The sequence below is a fragment of the Brienomyrus brachyistius genome, unplaced genomic scaffold, assembly GCF_023856365.1.
Source record: "Brienomyrus brachyistius isolate T26 unplaced genomic scaffold, BBRACH_0.4 scaffold46, whole genome shotgun sequence".
NCBI classification, from domain to species: Eukaryota; Metazoa; Chordata; class Actinopteri; order Osteoglossiformes; family Mormyridae; genus Brienomyrus; species Brienomyrus brachyistius.
In genome coordinates, this window is record NW_026042321.1 from 2,093,766 (window position 1) to 2,111,757 (window position 17,992).

The following is a 17,992-nucleotide window of genomic DNA, read 5'->3' on the forward strand; positions in this document are numbered from 1 at the left end:
TTAAAATCAAAAACAGAATTAGTCAAACTATAACTAGGGTAAACTTTCAATGTCATTTTAATGTGGAGTTTGGTGCAGTATTTCCACAGATAGTGGTATTTGTACTACAGTACTGGGCAAAAGTCTTACTGTAGGTCACCAAAGAAAACTATACTGCACAGTAATAGAATAAAAAGAAAGAAGTATTTCTTCTGTTGCATTAACTTACTGACTTCTTGTTGGACGGCTAGAAGAACACAGCTTTGCATGCCAAACTTCTCCTCAGAGGCACCCTAGCTATTCCATGTATTTATTCAATTTCACAATCACCTCATTTAATTAAGTAACCTCATCTGGTAAACATTACAGAAATACATAGAGGTAGTGGCCAAGATCCACAAAAAATATGTGTATATTGGAAGATCACTGCAAATACTGCGGTAACTAAAGGAGAGCTTTTGAAAAAAGCTAACAGACTTAAAGTCATGGTGATCATTTAAATATTGTTTTTTTCTAGTAGTCTAAGACTTTTGCACTGTATGTATTTCTGTGAACTGCCTACATACATTCCTGTAAGATTTACTGATTTGTAAGTTGTCTATTGAGCAACTGCAGATGCAGGTTCCTGCCCTTCTGGTATCCATCACTCTTGAAATCCTGAGATATGTTTACATTATCATGCATTTGAAAAGCAAGAGATGGGAATTCTTTCCTAACTTAAATCTTTCTGTATAGGATTTACTGCAGCAGAAGGCTTTAACCTTGTGTGCGTGGTCAAAATGGTTCCTTGGCAGAGAGACTGGAATGCAAACAAGTTACAGATGTACAGAAGATGTGTGGTTTTGGGGGGGGGGTGTTCTCAATCACAGGAGAACATTCAGTTATAAACTTTCTATACTAGGGTTGGGGTTTGGTGGTGAGGAGGGAAGCAGAGACCAAGAAGGTTATCTTTTATCAATGAAAAATTCTGCTTGTTTATTTTATTTTTTAACCCAACAAGGAGTATTGCAGAATATTAGTGAATTGGTCATTGTGTGCAAATGGATACAGTGATTGCAGGGGTATTATAATGAATTGCAAATTAATCATTGTAAGTGAGGATAAAAGAGAAAAGTTGAATTGGCAAGATGAAATCGGTTTGCAAAATGAGGCGGAGTTAAGCAGATAAACTGCTACTCAAAAATGAGAAACAGCCTGCACAGCCAATGGAAAACACTCATATCCAGATACAGTTGGTGTGCTGGTGGGTCCATGTTTCTGTATTTAAGGCAGATACAGACTGTTGCTGGTTCCTTTTTCTCTTCAGAAGTAGCACAAACTCTCCACAGAGTCATGGCAACTGCAGGACAGGTATGAATCCGAACATATGGTATTATTTACCACCTGCCTTATATTTTATCTTAAAGGTTATGAGCATTAAATTCATATGTTATAACTAAGAATGCTTATTATATTCTGCTGTTGTAAAAATGATCCTACTATCAAAATTACCCAGCATGTCTAGTACATGGTCTACCTGGTTTAGTGCTGTGAAATTATGCCAAATAAATTTGATTCAATGAGGAAAATGGGTACTATCCTGCACTTATTTTTTCTTTGTAGTTCTGTTGGTTTAGCCATTATCTTCAATTCCTTCTTGTCTTACTTTTGTATGCCATTGTGTATATTGTATATATGTATGCTACAGGTGTTGAATAAAACTATTTCTTTGTGTTTTCTTTTGCATGCGTAAACCAGGTTTTAAAATAATTCGTCTGAATTTAAAAATGCAAATAAAAATAACCAACGTTCCTACCCTCCGTTTTCCAATTGCTTATCCTGGTCAGGGGCACAGAGACTTTTGAACACATAATATAAGAAATAGCTGACAAGTTTCACTTATTAAAACTTTCACTGACATATCTGTAAAAAAAATAAATGCTTTAACGGGAGTTTGGCAGAAGTGAAGTCTTATCTGATCAGTACTATTTGGGGCATGTTAATATATGTGTGGGATAGATCCCGCATAAGACTAAAGTGTAACATGACTATAAAAATAGTACAGATGCATACATAGAGAGTCGCATTAAGTCTGTGGTATAATCCAGGACATTCAGGACAGGGGAAACCTTGGTCAATCTCACATTATGGGCAATCAACAGTCGCTAGTTTACAACTTTCATTCAATATACTGGCCTTCAGGGAAAATTTTAAATGCATAATGTAGACCTGTATATAGCACATATTATATAATGAATAATGATATGAAAAACATTGACTGATCCCACTGGTTATCCAAAGGCCTGTTAAATTAGGCATTACCTTTAATATATTATTCGTGTTTGATGGCTATTCCTTTCAATTTTACGTGAGAAATAAAATGGAAATACCCCACTGTATGATACCTTTAGAGAGTGTAGTGAGGTGTCTTGATATAAAAGCTTCAAGAGAAACAATAATTTGTTCCAAGGTGATCAAGTGCAAGGCCGCCATTGCCTGGGAGCCCAGCAAGCCGCTGGTGATTGAAGAGATCGAGGTGGCCCCCCCGCAGACACATGAAATCCGTATCAAGGTGAGGAACGCCCCCTTCGTTATCGTGGGGGACCTGATATTGTGCCCAGAAGAGAAGTACTTCAGATTGGTTAAGTTACATGAATTTTCTGTCTGTGGTTAAGCTTTATCTGCACCTTATGTTTGTTTATTTTTATATACTGAGGCAATTTTATACTCATTGCACATATTTATTACTTATTTGTTTACTCATTCTTATATTGCACTGTTTGTCTTTCACTGTCTGGTCATGTACTGCACTGCAGTCCTCTCCCTGGATGCTCTATCCTGTAACGTTACCATATGAAATTCACTGTGTTCCTCGGACTAACAGAGTATGTCAAATTTTTAACGTTATGCCAATATTGCACGGCATAGAAGCGTAATCTCTCTGTATGCCACATGGTGGCGATAGTGATTTGTTATGATTATGATGTAATGAATTGCACTTCTGCCTTCCTGAGCATAGATTGTTGCAACTGGAGTGTGCCACACGGACTTGTACCACCTGTTTGAGGGGAATAATAAAGAGGGATTCCCTGCAGTGTTGGGACACGAAGGTGCCGGGATTGTGGAGAGTGTCGGGCCTGGAGTCACTAAATTCAAACCAGGTTGGCAGTAATCAGTTCATCATCACTGCTGTTACAGGTTTTCTCAAATGACAATTAACATTTGCAAACCGAGCATAATCTTCGCACCATAATGTCACTTTTGCACAGAATAATGTAATTTTCTCATTGCTTGACACAAATTTATGTTTTAGTACATATATGCAAGTGGGTTTTGTACAATTGTCATCATTTGGTTTCAGTTGCTTTAGTCTTGTTGGTCAAAATGAATAATGCAGTTTCCCATTGTAATAATTTTATACAAAACTGCACGTGTGTCACCACATGCAAAACTTTCTGAATGATTCAAAAATACAGTATAATCCCGTTATAATGGACTCACTTATAACGGAATATCGTTTATAACGGATGACGTTCGCTGGCTGAGCGCCTTTAGGAACATGCAGAAAAAGCATCAGACATAGCGGACTCGCATATAAAGGAATTTCGCTTATAACGTATAAACAATTAGGTCCCCAGGGCTGCTTTTAGCTGTGGTTTTGTTCGCTATAACGGACATGCAGGCTCCGCCTACAAGGCGCATGGCGTGCCGGTGATATCCAGCACAGATACGTAGTCGGGATTATTAATAGTCACGCATCTGGTAAAGTTGGATTACTACATGTACAATATAATAATCTATACCACAAGTGTGTCTGCTGGGGTGTGACACGAGTAAATGGTGTCCTGTAGTTGGGTTCTGGCCACACAGCAACTCTGGATATAATGGACTGTTTTGCCAGGTCCCTTGAAGTCCGTTATAATGGGATTGTACTGTATTTTCCATAATGTTGAGTGATACAGCATTGTTGTATTTTTGGTTTCTACAGCGCATGATTTTGTTGCCATTTTGCTGTTCTTTTTGTACAGTGCTGTGACTTTTATAGTACGTTTGCCATTGTACTATGAGCTTATAAAAGTTGAAACTGGCGCCTTTGTTCAGTCAGTGACACAGAAAAAACTCAGAACTGTGGAGCTCAGGAGCATACCTAGACTGACATTTTGACAATATAACTAAGCAGTTTGACTCTCATGCTTAACACAATGCTGATTGTACTTTTGATTTTGGTGGCATTGACTAATTAATTGGTACAATTATTTTGCTTTTGAGATGTGAGGTACCTGTTTTGTGTGAGTCACAGCCTTTTCCAGCTATCTATTGTGCTATATGCCTAAACTGTTATGAGAAATTATCTTCTAGTAATGAGAATGTTAAGTATGTTTCATGAAATGTGTCACAGCAGTTGAAAGAAACTGTAATTCATCCATAGCATCTTTCATTATTTGGTAAAAGAAGAAGTAGGATAAACCTTATTTGATCAAATATTTAATCTTTTCTAGGGGATAAGGTCATCCCACTCTTTATTTCTCAGTGTGGGGAATGTAGGTTCTGCAAGAGCCCAAAGACCAATCTGTGTGAAAGAAGCTGGTGAGTCCAAACTAAATGTAAAAATGTAATGGTTAAGTTATAACGACATCTCCTGCTATGGTGCTCAAAGGGTGCTGGGTGTCGATCAACAGGTCAAACGAGCGGTATGATGTCATGTCAGATAACGATTCTCGCTTCACATGCCGAGGGAAGAAAGTGCTGCAGTTTATGGGCACCAGCACGTTTTCTGAGTACACGGTGCTCAATGAGATCGCTGTGGCCAAGATCCATGACTGTGCCCCCTTGGACAAGGTGTGCCTGCTGGGCTGTGGAATCCCCACAGGATATGGAGCTGCAGTCAACACAGCTAAGGTTGGTGAGACCATGTGTCAATTTAACTGCAAATCAAGTATTTGATTTGCTATATCATCAATATACGATACTACAAAGTTAGATACTCTCGGAATACCTTACCTGCATTTATAAACACTTCAAACCGTTTACAGTCATTGTAAAATTACATTTACAATTATTTAGCAGACAGTACTGCCCAAAATGATGAGCAAGCCAGTCAAATAACTCATCACAAACATACAGCTGGCAAGGAGGCAAACAGGAATAAGTGCAGCTTATTCCTTGAATGAATGCCTTGTAAATAGTGCAATTAGTATTAGATCAAACACCATTTAATGCTTTTAAGACACAGACAGAACCAAGCAGGACTATTCACTCAAAAGATAAAGCGTAACACTAAGAGCATTCAGGGGAGTGAAGAGACCAGCAAAGAAACATGGTGGGTGTAGACAGGATCTTGTTATTCATTACTGGTGTAGACAGTTTAATGGTAGTTCTTAAACCCGCACTCGCGTCAATCCCGCAGGTGGAGCCTGGTTCCACGTGTGCTGTGTTTGGGCTGGGAGCTGTGGGGCTGGCTGCAGTCATGGGCTGCAAAGCCGCTGGAGCAGCCCGGATCATTGCTGTGGACATCAACAAAGACAAATTTGAGAAGGCAAAGGTGTTTGGGGCCACTGATTTTGTGAATCCGAAGGAGCACAGCAAACCCATTAGCCAAGTTCTCGCCGAGATGACCAATGGGGGTGTGGACTTCTCCCTAGAGTGTGTTGGCAATGTAGAAGTCATGGTGGGTGCATTGGCTGCAGAGAATATTGAGTGGTACTAACTTTTGTTTAAACTCACTGCTGCTAGGAATGTCATTACCTTCCTTTGGATTGTCTCGTTCGTTCCAGAGAAGTGCCCTGGAATCCTGTGTGAAAGGCTGGGGAGTCAGTGTCTTGGTAGGATGGACTGATATGCATGACTTCTCAGCAAGGCCCATCCAACTCATAGCTGGGCGTACTTGGAAGGGTACCCTGTTTGGAGGCAAGTTTGTCTAAACAGTGGGAGTAGGCATTATATCATAATAGAACATTAGCTTTGTCAGAGATGGAAAGCAGTGGGAGCATTTTCATGCTAATGCATGAGTCCTTGTTGGTAAATCTATACAAAAATACATGCAAAAACTAACAATGATACTGAAGTAAAAAACTGAAGTATAGTTCAGTTGTCTACTATGAGATGTTTATCTATGCTGTTAACGTAAAGGTACTTATCATTTGACAGGCTTTAAGAGTAAGGATGGTGTGCCCAAGCTAGTCAACGAGTATCTGGCCAGGAAACTGAAGCTGGATGAGTTTGTGACACACACCATGACGCTTGACCGTGTCAATGATGCCATAGAGCTCATGAAACATGGAAAATGGTACGCTTTGCAGACATGATCACAGCCCTTTTCATTTAGCATGTCACATGGGGAATCCAAGCTAAAGTAAGCACAGCCATATGTAAAGGCAGTCTTACAACATGTAAGTCTTTCAAAGTATAAAACAACATTAACAACTTCTATTGATTTGCCAGCTAGTGAGAATTCAACTAAATATAGATGAAGAGAACTTCTTGCCATAAAACTCTTCATTCAAACAATTAAGAATAAAATACACTATGTAATTCGGTAATTCCCTATGAACTGAGATTGTCTAGCCTTGATATAATCTGTAAATTAGATCAAGGAATTTGTTACAATGGCTAACAATGGCTTCTTAATGCTCGCTTGTGTTTCAGCATTCGAACGGTACTGAATGTGTCTCAACAGTAAGAAGAAAGAAGCAGCATCTTACAGGATATATCACATATATATATACACACACACACACACACCTATTCTAGTCATATCTAGTCTTCTTTTGAGATAACAGTTCACAATACACTTCTGCTCTACTGACTATCATTCCTATCCCCTGAATTTCTAGATTGCATGAAATGTACAGTGTGTGTGTGTGTGTGTGTATATATATATATATATATATATATACATACATACATACACACACACAATATATATATATATATATATATATATATATATATATATATATATATATATATATATATAAATTGCAATTATATTGAATTCATAATAAAACACGTATTATTGTAAGGTAGTAGTTTATATAGAAGCATTAATTGACCATTTAAAAATATTTTGTTTGCCTTCCAGTTTTGGTTTGTATCTGTGTATGGCTGGATGGACAGATGGAGAATTTCAATTATTCTTGTTACGTGCTTTTATTTTATGCAATGACTTTGAATGACCTCTGTGTTTGAAAATATACCATATAAATAAACTTGACTTACCTTATACGGGGTAACATTTTAGTGCTAACGATACAATATTTGTGTAAATGTGTCATATATTTGGTGTTTTTCAGTGACTCCCTCTCAAAAGGCCATAAGTTCTGAAAACCCCTAATGATCATGTTTAGCAGTGCCAGCACACATTGTTGCCCCCAAGCTTACTGTACCTGGCACATCCACTGTGACCCTCTGACCTTTGACGTTTCTGCCACATTTACTTACTTTATTCAGGACAAATCCTGCCTCAACCACATACACAAAATTGCGTGGCGTTACAAATATTTGAAATAGTGCAGCTTAGCAAAAAAAGAAAACATCTCTATATCCTTAACTGCACGATAAGAGCATTCCTCAAAACAGTTGCATGCATGTAGCACAACACCATGGTTTAGCTGCAAAAGCTGTAACTTACCAAAACAATTACAACTTTTCTTGATTGCGTTGGAGCATTTCTCAAATGATGAAATTTGCAAAGCAGGTGTTTTAATATCACATATGACAGGGGTGCCTAGTCCTGCTCCTGGAGAGCTACCACCCTGCAGAGCTTAAGCTTAGGGTACAGCCCTAATTTAACACGTGATACAGATAATGAGGCCCTTCAGTTATATCTCAGTATGAGAACCAGCTTAACTTCAACATAGCTGACTCTAATACTGAGGTGATACTGAAGTGCCTGATTATCTGTATCAGGTGAAGTTAAGGGAGAGCAAGCAAACAAGCGAGGAGCGAGTAAAGTGACGAAGCGGCGGCCTTTTCTGTCGGTGAACCAAAAACCGCTCCGAAGGCAAGGGAGGCGGAGTCAGGTCCCGAAGGCGGAGTCGAAGGAGCAGATGAAAAGGCGACTGGGCAGGATGTCCAGAGAACGTGCAGGGCATCCCCCCGAATCTTACGGCACCTAACACCTGTCATATGATATCATTGATTCACACACATTTCCAAATGATTTAGTACAGATATGCAAAGGGTTTGTCTCATTTGGTACAATTTTCAGTTGCTTTTGACCTTGTTGGTCAAAATTAATTATGTAGTTTCCCAATGTAATAATTTTACATTCAAAACTATATATGTATGTGATCATCATATTAACCACCACATGCTAAAGTTAACTGTTGTTAAAAGCGCTATATAAATAAAATTGCATTGAATTAACCAAGCTTTTAAAATTATTTAAAAATATATTCCATAAACTGCAGTGATACAGCACTGTTGTGCTTTTTACGGAAGGCCTGAAGGGCAATAAAAACGCATCAACAAATATGAAAACGCTACAACATTAGCGGCACTGCAACTGGAAAGGGTATGTACCTACTGATCATCACGTGCCTGTCCCCAATTGGACAGAGAGCCTGTCAATCGGCCAACAGTCGTAACTATAGTTAATCCAAAGGTACCAGATGCAAGCAAAAGATGCAAAAAGAAAATGAATGTTGTTGGATGTGACCATATACAGTTAGGACAGAGACATAAATATTTGGACAGAGACAAAGTTTTTCAATTTTTAAGTTCTGTACATTACCACAATAAATTTTTTAAGTAATTCAGTGGGAGAGCAAAAACATTGCATAAAAATGTGGCGAAGTCATTTTTCTACACAATCCCCTCTTTTCAGGGGCTCATAAGTAATTGGACAAATTAATGTAACTGCAAATAAAATGTTCAATTATAATACTTAGTTGAAAACCCTTTGCAGGCAATGACTGCCTGAAGTCTTGAACTCATGGATATGAGCAGACGCTGGGTTTCCTCCTTTTTAATGCTCTGCCAGGCCTTTACTGCAGCAGCTTTCACTGGCTCTTTGTTTGAGGGTCTGTAGTTTAGTCTTTAGCAAGGGAAATGCATGCTCAATGGGGTTGAGATCGGGTGACTGACTTGGCCATTTGATAGTATTCCACTTCTTTGCTTTAATAAAGCCCAGGGCTGCTTTTGCTCTGTGTTTTGGGTCATTGTCCATCTGTATTGTGAAATGCCGGCCAATCAATTTGGCTGCATTTCGCTGGATTTGAGCAGACATGATGTCTCTGAACACCTCAGCATTCATGAAATATTTCCTTCTGACAGGCTTGATCACTCTTTCTGCAGGGATAGGGAGGTTTACTAGTTTTCTGCAGTGGGTTTCACCAGCTAAGCGTAAGTTTGATCATAGCCTACGGTGGAAAAAAATGCCCCATGTTCAAGTTTACGACGTACTAAACAATAATCGGCTGCACCACCCAGATAGTTTCAACGTAGATTGTACACCTTATTAATTGTAAGGGCCATAACAAAATAAATGGATGCATCTGCTCGGTCATGACAATCAATCCATGAAACACTCTACGCACTGTTCTTCAGCTAATCTGAAGGTCACATGAAGTTTGCAAGTCTGTAGCTGTTGACCCTGCAGACAGTTGGCGACTTCTGCACTCTGTGCGCCTCAGCATGTGTTGTTCCCGCTCTGTGATTTTACATGGCCTACCACTATGTAGCTGAGTTGCTGTTGACCCCCATTGCTTCCACATTATAATACCACTAACAGTTGACCATGGAAGTTCTAGTAGTGAGGAAATTTCACTAATACACTTATTGTACAGGTGGCATCCTATCACGGGTACAACACTTGAATTCACTGAGCTCCTGAGAGCGACTCATTCTTTCACAAATGCTTGTAGAAGCAGTCTGCATGCTTAGGTGCTTGATTTTAGGCACAGGTCTGTGGCTATGGAAATGATTGGAACACCTGAATTCAATGATTTGGAGGGGTGTCCCAATACTTTTTGCAGTATAGTGTATTTGATGAAGTGGGCACAGCAATGACTGCACTTAAGAATATTAAGTAAAGCAAACCTCAAGCTAATCATTATCTACAGTACCACACTGAGGCAGCACCAAGAGCATGCCTACCCGCTGCATCTCAACATGGTATAGGTGCTGCACGAATGTACAGAGAAAAGCCCCCCAAAGTGTTGTCAGCAGTGCTCAGAGAATCATCGGTGTTCCACTACCCCCAATGAAGAGCATTTACAGCAACAGGCATCCCAGCAGAGCAACCACCATCTTCACCAAACCCACATACCCCAGTCAACATCTCTGCAACCCTCTGGCCTCCAGAAGGCACTACAAGAGCATCAAAGCTTACACTACCAGGATGAGGCTCAGCTTCTACAAAACTCACCAGCATGCTGAACAAGGCAACCGATTGGTTCTCATAACCAGCCAGGAGCCATTCGATCTGCAGCTAAGCAGGATGATGCCTGGCCAGTACTTGGATGGGTAACCAACTAGGAAAGCTGGGCTGCTGCTAGAAGAGCTGCTGGTGTGGCCTGTGTAGATCCTAGGGCCCCAGTGCAGTAATGGGGGACACTGTGCTCTAAAAATGGTGATAGAAATGGTGCTGCCCTTCAGATGAGAGGTAAAACCGAGGTCATAAAAAAAATCCTTGGGTATCTTATGAAAGAATAGGGGCAGTTCCCTGATGTCCTGGTTAAAATTGCCCAGTATGGTCCTGTCAAATCTGGCCTCCTATTCATCCCCTGTATCTAATTGGTGAATTCTCTCCTGCCCCTTCACCACCTGAGTGACTGTGTGGTGAGTGTACTGGTGCAGAATGGCTGCTGTAGCATCATCCAGGTGGGTGTTACACAGTGGTGGTTAAAGCGACCCCCAATTGGCTCTGAAAAGCACTTTAGGTGTCTTGAAGAGTGCCATATAAATCTAACTTTCATTCATAATACATATTGCAGCAGTCACTATTTATTGCATCATTTAAAATTAGGTCATACTTATCTCATACAGTAGATTACTCACTTTGCTCTTGGACTGTAAACACTTCATATAATTTATCCATGAAAGTATATTGCTGCCATATACTTGCGTAGACTCATATGCACCAACATTCCTGTACATTCTCTTTCTGCTTTGCCCCATCCTGCCCTCCATACAGGGGACTGCAAACTTGGGGGGTCACAACAAAGGGGCAGCCCCCTTGTGGTGCTCAGGGAACTGAGGGTTAAGGGTCTTGCTCAAGGGCCCACTGACATGTGATTACTGAAGTGTCAATCTTCCAATCACAGGCAGAGACTTAACCCACTGAGTCACATGATTTTCCTGTATGCCTTAGTTTGCTACTTCATCACAAAAATTAAGGGTAAGTCAAGGTGTCTTTTGGAAAAAAACACTGATTGATCCTCTGCTTTCTTATGCGCACTGTGGTAATATCCTTTATTTAGCCAAGCAGGCCGTCAGCTCCTTGTCGAGGCTCTGTGCGAAGCGGTGGTTAATGAAGAGCAGCTGTCCATGAGGAACCAGGTGATGCAGCAGTGCTTCGACGCGGTCACTCTTCAGCAGCACCTGGGAAGCGGATGAAGAAGCACGTCACTCCTTTAACCTGGTTATCTGCAAGCATTCAGAAGGTGCATTTCATTGAATACATGTGCCCTAGTCTTCATGAACACCGTAATCAGTCCCTACAGGATTTCACAATTCTTCAGTCTCAGAAATTAATGCAAAAATCAGGTAAACTCAGCAGTATTTGAAATAGATTCCACTTTTTAAAGCCTTTGATAAAACAGACAGAGCCGTGGCTCACGGAAAAATACGGTGACCAGCTGAGAGCAGGCAGAAGACCAGACGTGCAGTAACACAAGAACCTGTACCATAGACAACCTAACAGGTTACTCATGTTTTGCTGCTAATGTTAGATCAAGTTTATTTTACGAAGACTTTTTACTAAGAATTAACTGGAACCAAAACAGTATTTTCTAATTTCCTGAACTCGCAATTTTGCAGATTTATGCAAATTTTCCATAAAAAAGCACATATAACTCTGCAACCTCAATCACAAAATGAGAACAGCTGCTGCAAAATCAAGGGTTTTTGGCATCACACAAATCCTGTCGGGACTGAATAATCAGTTGTGCATTTGTCACATTTCATTGCTTGTCACTACCTCCCTCCCAACACATTTCCTTTTTCTTCTCCCCATCACCCTGCTCTTGCAAACCCTCCCCCCCCCCTTCTTTTCAAGCCTACCTCACTGCCTGGCGCCAAAAGCCGCAGACTCTCCAGACAATGGGAGGCCAGGCTCCGTAAGGCCCCCTCTGCCAGCAGCAGGTTCTCATCAGCGTGGCATACCATAGAGAAGCCCAGTGCATTGACGCCCAACCACAGCAAGAAATGCTCCTCTGGAAAGGGATCCCCTACTGGCAGGCGCAACATCCCGCTGTCCGCTTCCTCAAGCGCCCTGGCCTCTTCTCCCAGCACCGGCTCTGCAGAGGGCTGTCCCCTTGCCTCCCTGCAGAGGCTACATGTGCTCTGTACCTGCCTGGGTGAAAGAGATGGACATGAGTTCAATTCTCTCTGCTAGTCTCAATGCAGTACTTCAGTTCAGTCACATGACCAAACCTGGCATGTTCTAATGATGGGGACCTTTTAGAATGCATCCACTCAATGTTGCACAATCTATGCATTTTCACAGTGGACTCCACACTTCAGAAGGATTCAGCACACCAATTTGTATTAAACAGCACTTACCTTGCTATCGTAGCCAACTTCTCTTTTTCTAATAGGCGTCTCTCTTCCGGAATTACGTCTGTGTTCATTCCCGATAACCGGTTCGTTGGCTCAAAAACACGACAGTACAGGATTCTGCTCTCTTTGGCGGACAGTGTGCTCACAGGGCACAAGGTATGGATTAAGAAGCACTTCACCATGTCTCCGTCTCACACAAGTGCTACGAAGCAAAAAATGAAAAAATGTGTGAAGGTAACCTCAACAGTCACGGCACCAAGCACAACATGGCATTTCTAAAAACAGGTGGTGGATTAACATGTTCAGGGGCCCCTAGGCTGCACTTTGCATAAGGCCCTTCTGCCCCTACGCCCCAAAATGATACAACACAACTATAAAACAATATTACTAAACTATTAAATAATTTCTACAAAGACAATGTGACACTGTCAAATGAGAGCAATCACAACAGAACAACAACTGGCAATTTCACACTTAGTCATATAGATCAACCAGAAAGAGCTCAACATCCTTACAAAATGCAAGTTATTCATAAGACAATATATGTAAAAATAAAAGTATCACAGATATCAGTTGTTTAATTTGTCAGCTTTGGTGTTTTTGCCTTGTAATTTAGTACGTATGGCATTTTCTTGTGACCATTGTCCTGTCTGGAATGAAAATCCTAATATAGTAGCTTTAAAACACACCTTGTGTTACCATTACCTATGCATTTGACAAACAATGCATTTTAAAGGAAGAAACTTAACAGAAACCTTCATTATCCCTTTCAAATAATTCTCTTCCAGGCCCCTAAGCAAGGAACACTGTACACATGAGCTGTTTTATGTTTGGTGTAACAATATTTTAATTTCTTCCTCAATGTCCATTTTAAGAACAACTAATAGAGATTTGGATATTGATAGACTTTCAATAAGCTGTTTGGTAGCCGTACTGTTTTAAACAATTACTTTACATATACTTACTATCTGTACAGCAATGCTGTTATATAAAATTTAAAAAGACAATATAAGCAAAATTCAGTTAAATGTGATTCATATGGTCATTACTATGGAACTGCATAATTGAAATTTAACAGTGATTCATCAATGCTCTGAAAAACCATTACAGCTATTCTTGTAGCTAAAAAGCATGTAGACAACAGGCCAAAAGAAGATGCAATGATATGCAGCCACCTCTCTCTCTCTCTCTCACACACACACACACACACACACACACACACACACACACACACACACACACACACACACACACACACACACACACACACACAGCCATTAATCACTGCCATCTCACAGATGAACTCTAGCCTTCCCAGGGAAACATCTCTTAGGATCATTTATTCATGTGTCTATGGTTGTATCTCTGTCAATCAACTTGAGTCAGCTAATAACCGATCGCGGGTGTTTTACACGTGCAATTCTAAAGTAAAATGTGTAATATGGATCTAAAGAAATTAGAGATCTTAGACACCTGATGTTTCGTATGTTGTGGTCTTATTTAATGAATCCGGTCCATTTCATGCAGTTTTCTTTCTCCAAGAGATTTCAAGCAATTTCTTATGCGTGAGGCAGCACAATTAAATCATCAGTTTGTTTAGTTACTATTCACCAATTTGTAACATGTTAACTTCTTCACCTGCGATTAATCCTATTACTATAACAGCCTGTGTTACTACAAATATCAGACTTATGTTTAGTTAAGCAATTTATCAGAATTACACTACAGCATGAAGTAAACGTAATGTAGATTTTAATTAACTATTTAATATTTAAGCAGTACATTCACAAGCGAGAGGAATGTAAAAGCGTAACATAAACGGCTAGGTTTCAAACCTGCACGAAACCTTATTAAGCGCATTCTTTCAGTCTTGAGAAACTATTAGCGGAAACAACGCACTGACTTATGGATTTCAGCAATATAGATTGGTACCTTGGAAGTACATTGGGTAAACATAAACTACTACATATGTAAAAGCTGCTTTAATTAATACAAACCAAAAAACAAACTCACCTACCTATACCGACACGGAAACCACTTTTGATTATTTTTTATGCTTACCCAGGAAACGCCCACAGTAAAACGGTCTCGGGAAATGTAGTCATTATATCCTGGAATCTACGTCTCTAAACGATTAAAACTACAATTCCCATACATGACAGTAACCTTACCACCTCTCGTTTTACAATCTACACACAACTGACACAACATATGTGTATACACGTCTTTTTCAACTATAGTTACAAAACGCTAAAGTTTGTTAAACTTTAAGCAAAGAATACGATTCACTGTTCACATGAAAACAAAAATAAAGTGTCAAAGTGCCTATGGTTTCCAGAAGTCACGTCACTCGTAAGCAGCGTGTTACGTAGAGAAGTGCATGTCATTTAATTTTTAAAGTAAACGTGCACAAACCTTGCAAACGCTGTGTGATGATGCTGAGTGGCCGTCATATGTGGAAAATAGCCGTCTTTTCATTCACTTCGTACTCCAAAAGGAAGACGGGTCTGGGTAAACCGGGATGTATGGTAACCTTATCTGTAAAACTCCCACTTCACAATAGGCACAACATTACCATAGTCAAAACTTTGTTAGCAGCATTGTAACAAGAACATTGAAATTATTTTGCATTTCAGTGAACAAATGATTTCAGGATGCTTGTTTTATCAAGCAATTTTTACTAAGAACTCCAACCAGCAAGCTGAGCAGCTAATGTATTTGTTGTTTGTAATGAAATTGGACTTCTGCTATCCATTTTTTTTTTTACTTCAGTATGAATTAGATATTTTTAACTAACCAAAAGCAGGCTACAGGCAGTACACTAGCCTCTTGTCTTTGTAATGTTGTTTGCTATTCCTCTGCTAACCTGGGGTACATTTCCCAAAAGCATAGATGCTAACAACATTTAGCAACTTACGTAGATAGAACATTCAGCTGAAAGGTTCTAATTTTATAAGTTGATAATGGGAGAATTTAGAAAATGTACCCCTGAATAGGACTTACCTTCCTAGACTACTGGTATTAAATAACCTTAATTACATCAATGGCTGTCAGGATGTAATTATTTATCCTCCCCAGGTGCACAAATTGTGCACACATGCCCCTCAAGAGAGAACATATATGTTCATTGGGCTTGAAAGTGGGCCAGTGTATGTTAAGTTTGGGGACATTATTAAGACTGTTACGTAACTGTCTAAAATTTCTAATCAGCCAATTTTTCCACCTTCTTTTACCCATGTGAGATTTCTATTTGAAAAAGGGTACTGTCCTTATTCAAATATGCCGAGATAAAGTCAGGTTTTTCATTTTATGGCACCTTTTCCATAAATGCTGTAATATGGTATACGTGGAGTGGTTTTAGATTTCAGTGATTCCTGAAAACAGGATGTCAACCCTCTAATTTCAGCAGTTATGTACAGGAAGGAGCTGGAGGAACATCTGTAGGTTCTGACTGCTGCTGCCAGGTGTTTACATGGTGCCCCAGTTTGACCAGCAGGACAGGAACACAGCTCTAACTATATATCCTTGAAGTATCCTGAGCCCACTGCCCTTTTTCCAAAAGTTACTTCTCCTCAACCTGCATAAAAAGGAAAAAGGAGCACAATATTTCCTCTAAAATAGAGCACACACTGAATCATCTGCAACAATCATATATACAGCATATTTTAAACAAATCTACATTTTTAAATCCTGGTTTAATCATGATTCTGTTGACAGAAGGCTGCACTGAGCAGCAGGTTGCTTCAAGGTTCACAATTTCTAAGAGGACAGTCACACGAGAAATAAGGGGAAGCAGGAGATACTGGAAACGACCAAAGACCAGCCAGGTAGAGGGTGGAAGCGGCTTTCTAATGACAGAGATGACCATTAACTTATCCGAGAATTTCTCATGATTCCAAGAATGACATCAAGTGACCTTCAAATGGAATAGGAAACATTAAGTGCAGGTGTGAAGTGCACTGCTAGGACAGTGTTCATGCTCCTAGAAGCAGGACTGAAGAACCATAAAGCAAGGAAGAAGCCCTTCATCAATGAGAGACAGAGAAGAGTCAGACTGCAGTTTGCAAAAACAATACATTATTCACAGACGCACACCCTTAAATTCAGAAATGAGTGAAACAAAAAATTGTGCTCTGGGCTCTTAATTTTTTCCTCGGCTGAATGTGTCTGTTCAATTTGTTCAGTCTGTTCAACTTATTATTTTATTATCTGTTTAATTTGTGCTTCACCAAGGAACATGATTAATGGAATGACTCCCAGCATCCAAGGGCAACATCAACAATACATGCCTCATGGTAGTTCTCTACCCTCGATGTCAGGAGGGCGAACAGTTGGGGAGGGTTGAAGGCTTTGGAAAAAACATGTGAAATAATCTGATGGTGTAAACTTCTGTACAATAGCTATACACAAGACAACTAACAACTCTCCGGTGAACTGACCTGATTGCAGCTGGATTTGACTTTGCCTGCACATACAATCTCTCCATCTCAGATATATCTTTGCTGCAAAGCATGAGCTTAACAACCGCAAAGAATCTGCCTGTCATCCTTCTCTACACCACTCTCCTTACTTCGCAGCCATCTCCAAATTGCTTGAAGGAGATGGAAGGAGCAGAGGAGAAGTTCTGGTTGTTTTAGACAAGGAGTGGCATTGGGTAGAGCATGCAGAAGGCAGGACACAAAAGCGCAGTAGCCTGAAAGTCACAGTTTTTGGTTTAAAGTCCATCAAAGATGGTCGACAAAGCTTTTGATATCAATTTTACCTGTGTTTGGACAGATCTGTAATATCAGTGAAAGAATGGAAAACAATATTCATCTTCACCCTCGGATGTGAGTATTCTTCCATTTTCAGGCCAGTTGCATGATATAAACCTCATCAACCCACTTGCTCACTGTGAATTTTCTAGAGGATTTCCTGCTTCATTCACACATGGGGGTCAACTGAAAAGTACCCAGACTTTATACTAGGGAGCTAGCAGGGTAAAGTCCATTTAATGTCTGGTACAATCGTTTTGGACATTTGAGTTCACACACACAACCCCTCCACATAATGTCTAGTAAAGTTCAGAGTGGCATTTCATTGATGTAATACACCACGTGCTATTACTATTTTATTATTTTCTTACAAATTTAATGGTTATTTTAATAAAGTTGTCTGAAATATTCCCTACCTTTGCACAAATCAAGTCAGGGCAAATCTCCGTTTGCTGAGACATAAGCTCGGCTCACACCGGCTGTGTGGCATGTGCATTGCAGCTATGGAATATGTTGGTTTTCACTTTGGGGCTCATGTTGACATGTTAGAGCAGCTA

The 17,992-nt window shown here is 40.0% G+C and overlaps 2 protein-coding genes across 6 annotated transcripts; one reads left to right on the forward strand and one right to left on the reverse strand.

The window, feature by feature from the left end:
- The first annotated feature begins 1,174 nt into the window (after positions 1-1,174).
- On the forward strand, positions 1,175-7,212 carry LOC125723226 (alcohol dehydrogenase 1-like). Its single transcript, XM_048999632.1, has 9 exons — positions 1,175-1,329; positions 2,429-2,530; positions 2,978-3,119; positions 4,458-4,545; positions 4,638-4,857; positions 5,366-5,626; positions 5,733-5,865; positions 6,106-6,244; positions 6,604-7,212. Exons 1-9 carry the CDS (start codon positions 1,231-1,233, stop codon positions 6,635-6,637), a joined length of 1,218 nt encoding a protein of 405 aa, XP_048855589.1. The 5' UTR covers positions 1,175-1,230; the 3' UTR covers positions 6,638-7,212.
- Positions 7,213-10,885: 3,673 nt separating this feature from the next.
- LOC125723227 (AP-5 complex subunit sigma-1-like) lies at positions 10,886-15,172 on the reverse strand. Of its 5 annotated transcripts, none has more exons than XM_048999633.1 (4): positions 15,097-15,172; positions 12,685-12,883; positions 12,184-12,475; positions 10,886-11,502 (listed from the first exon to the last, which is right to left on the reverse strand). In XM_048999633.1, the coding sequence occupies exons 2-4, from the start codon at positions 12,861-12,863 to the stop codon at positions 11,374-11,376; spliced, it is 600 nt and encodes a 199-aa protein (XP_048855590.1). In that variant the 5' UTR covers positions 12,864-12,883; positions 15,097-15,172; the 3' UTR covers positions 10,886-11,373. The 5 variants fall into 5 exon arrangements, with proteins under 5 accessions (XP_048855590.1, XP_048855593.1, XP_048855592.1 ...); XM_048999636.1 differs by lacking the exon at positions 15,097-15,172 and adding an exon at positions 14,743-14,829; XM_048999635.1 differs by lacking the exon at positions 15,097-15,172 and adding an exon at positions 14,695-14,757.
- Between the last annotated feature and the right edge of the window lie 2,820 nt (positions 15,173-17,992).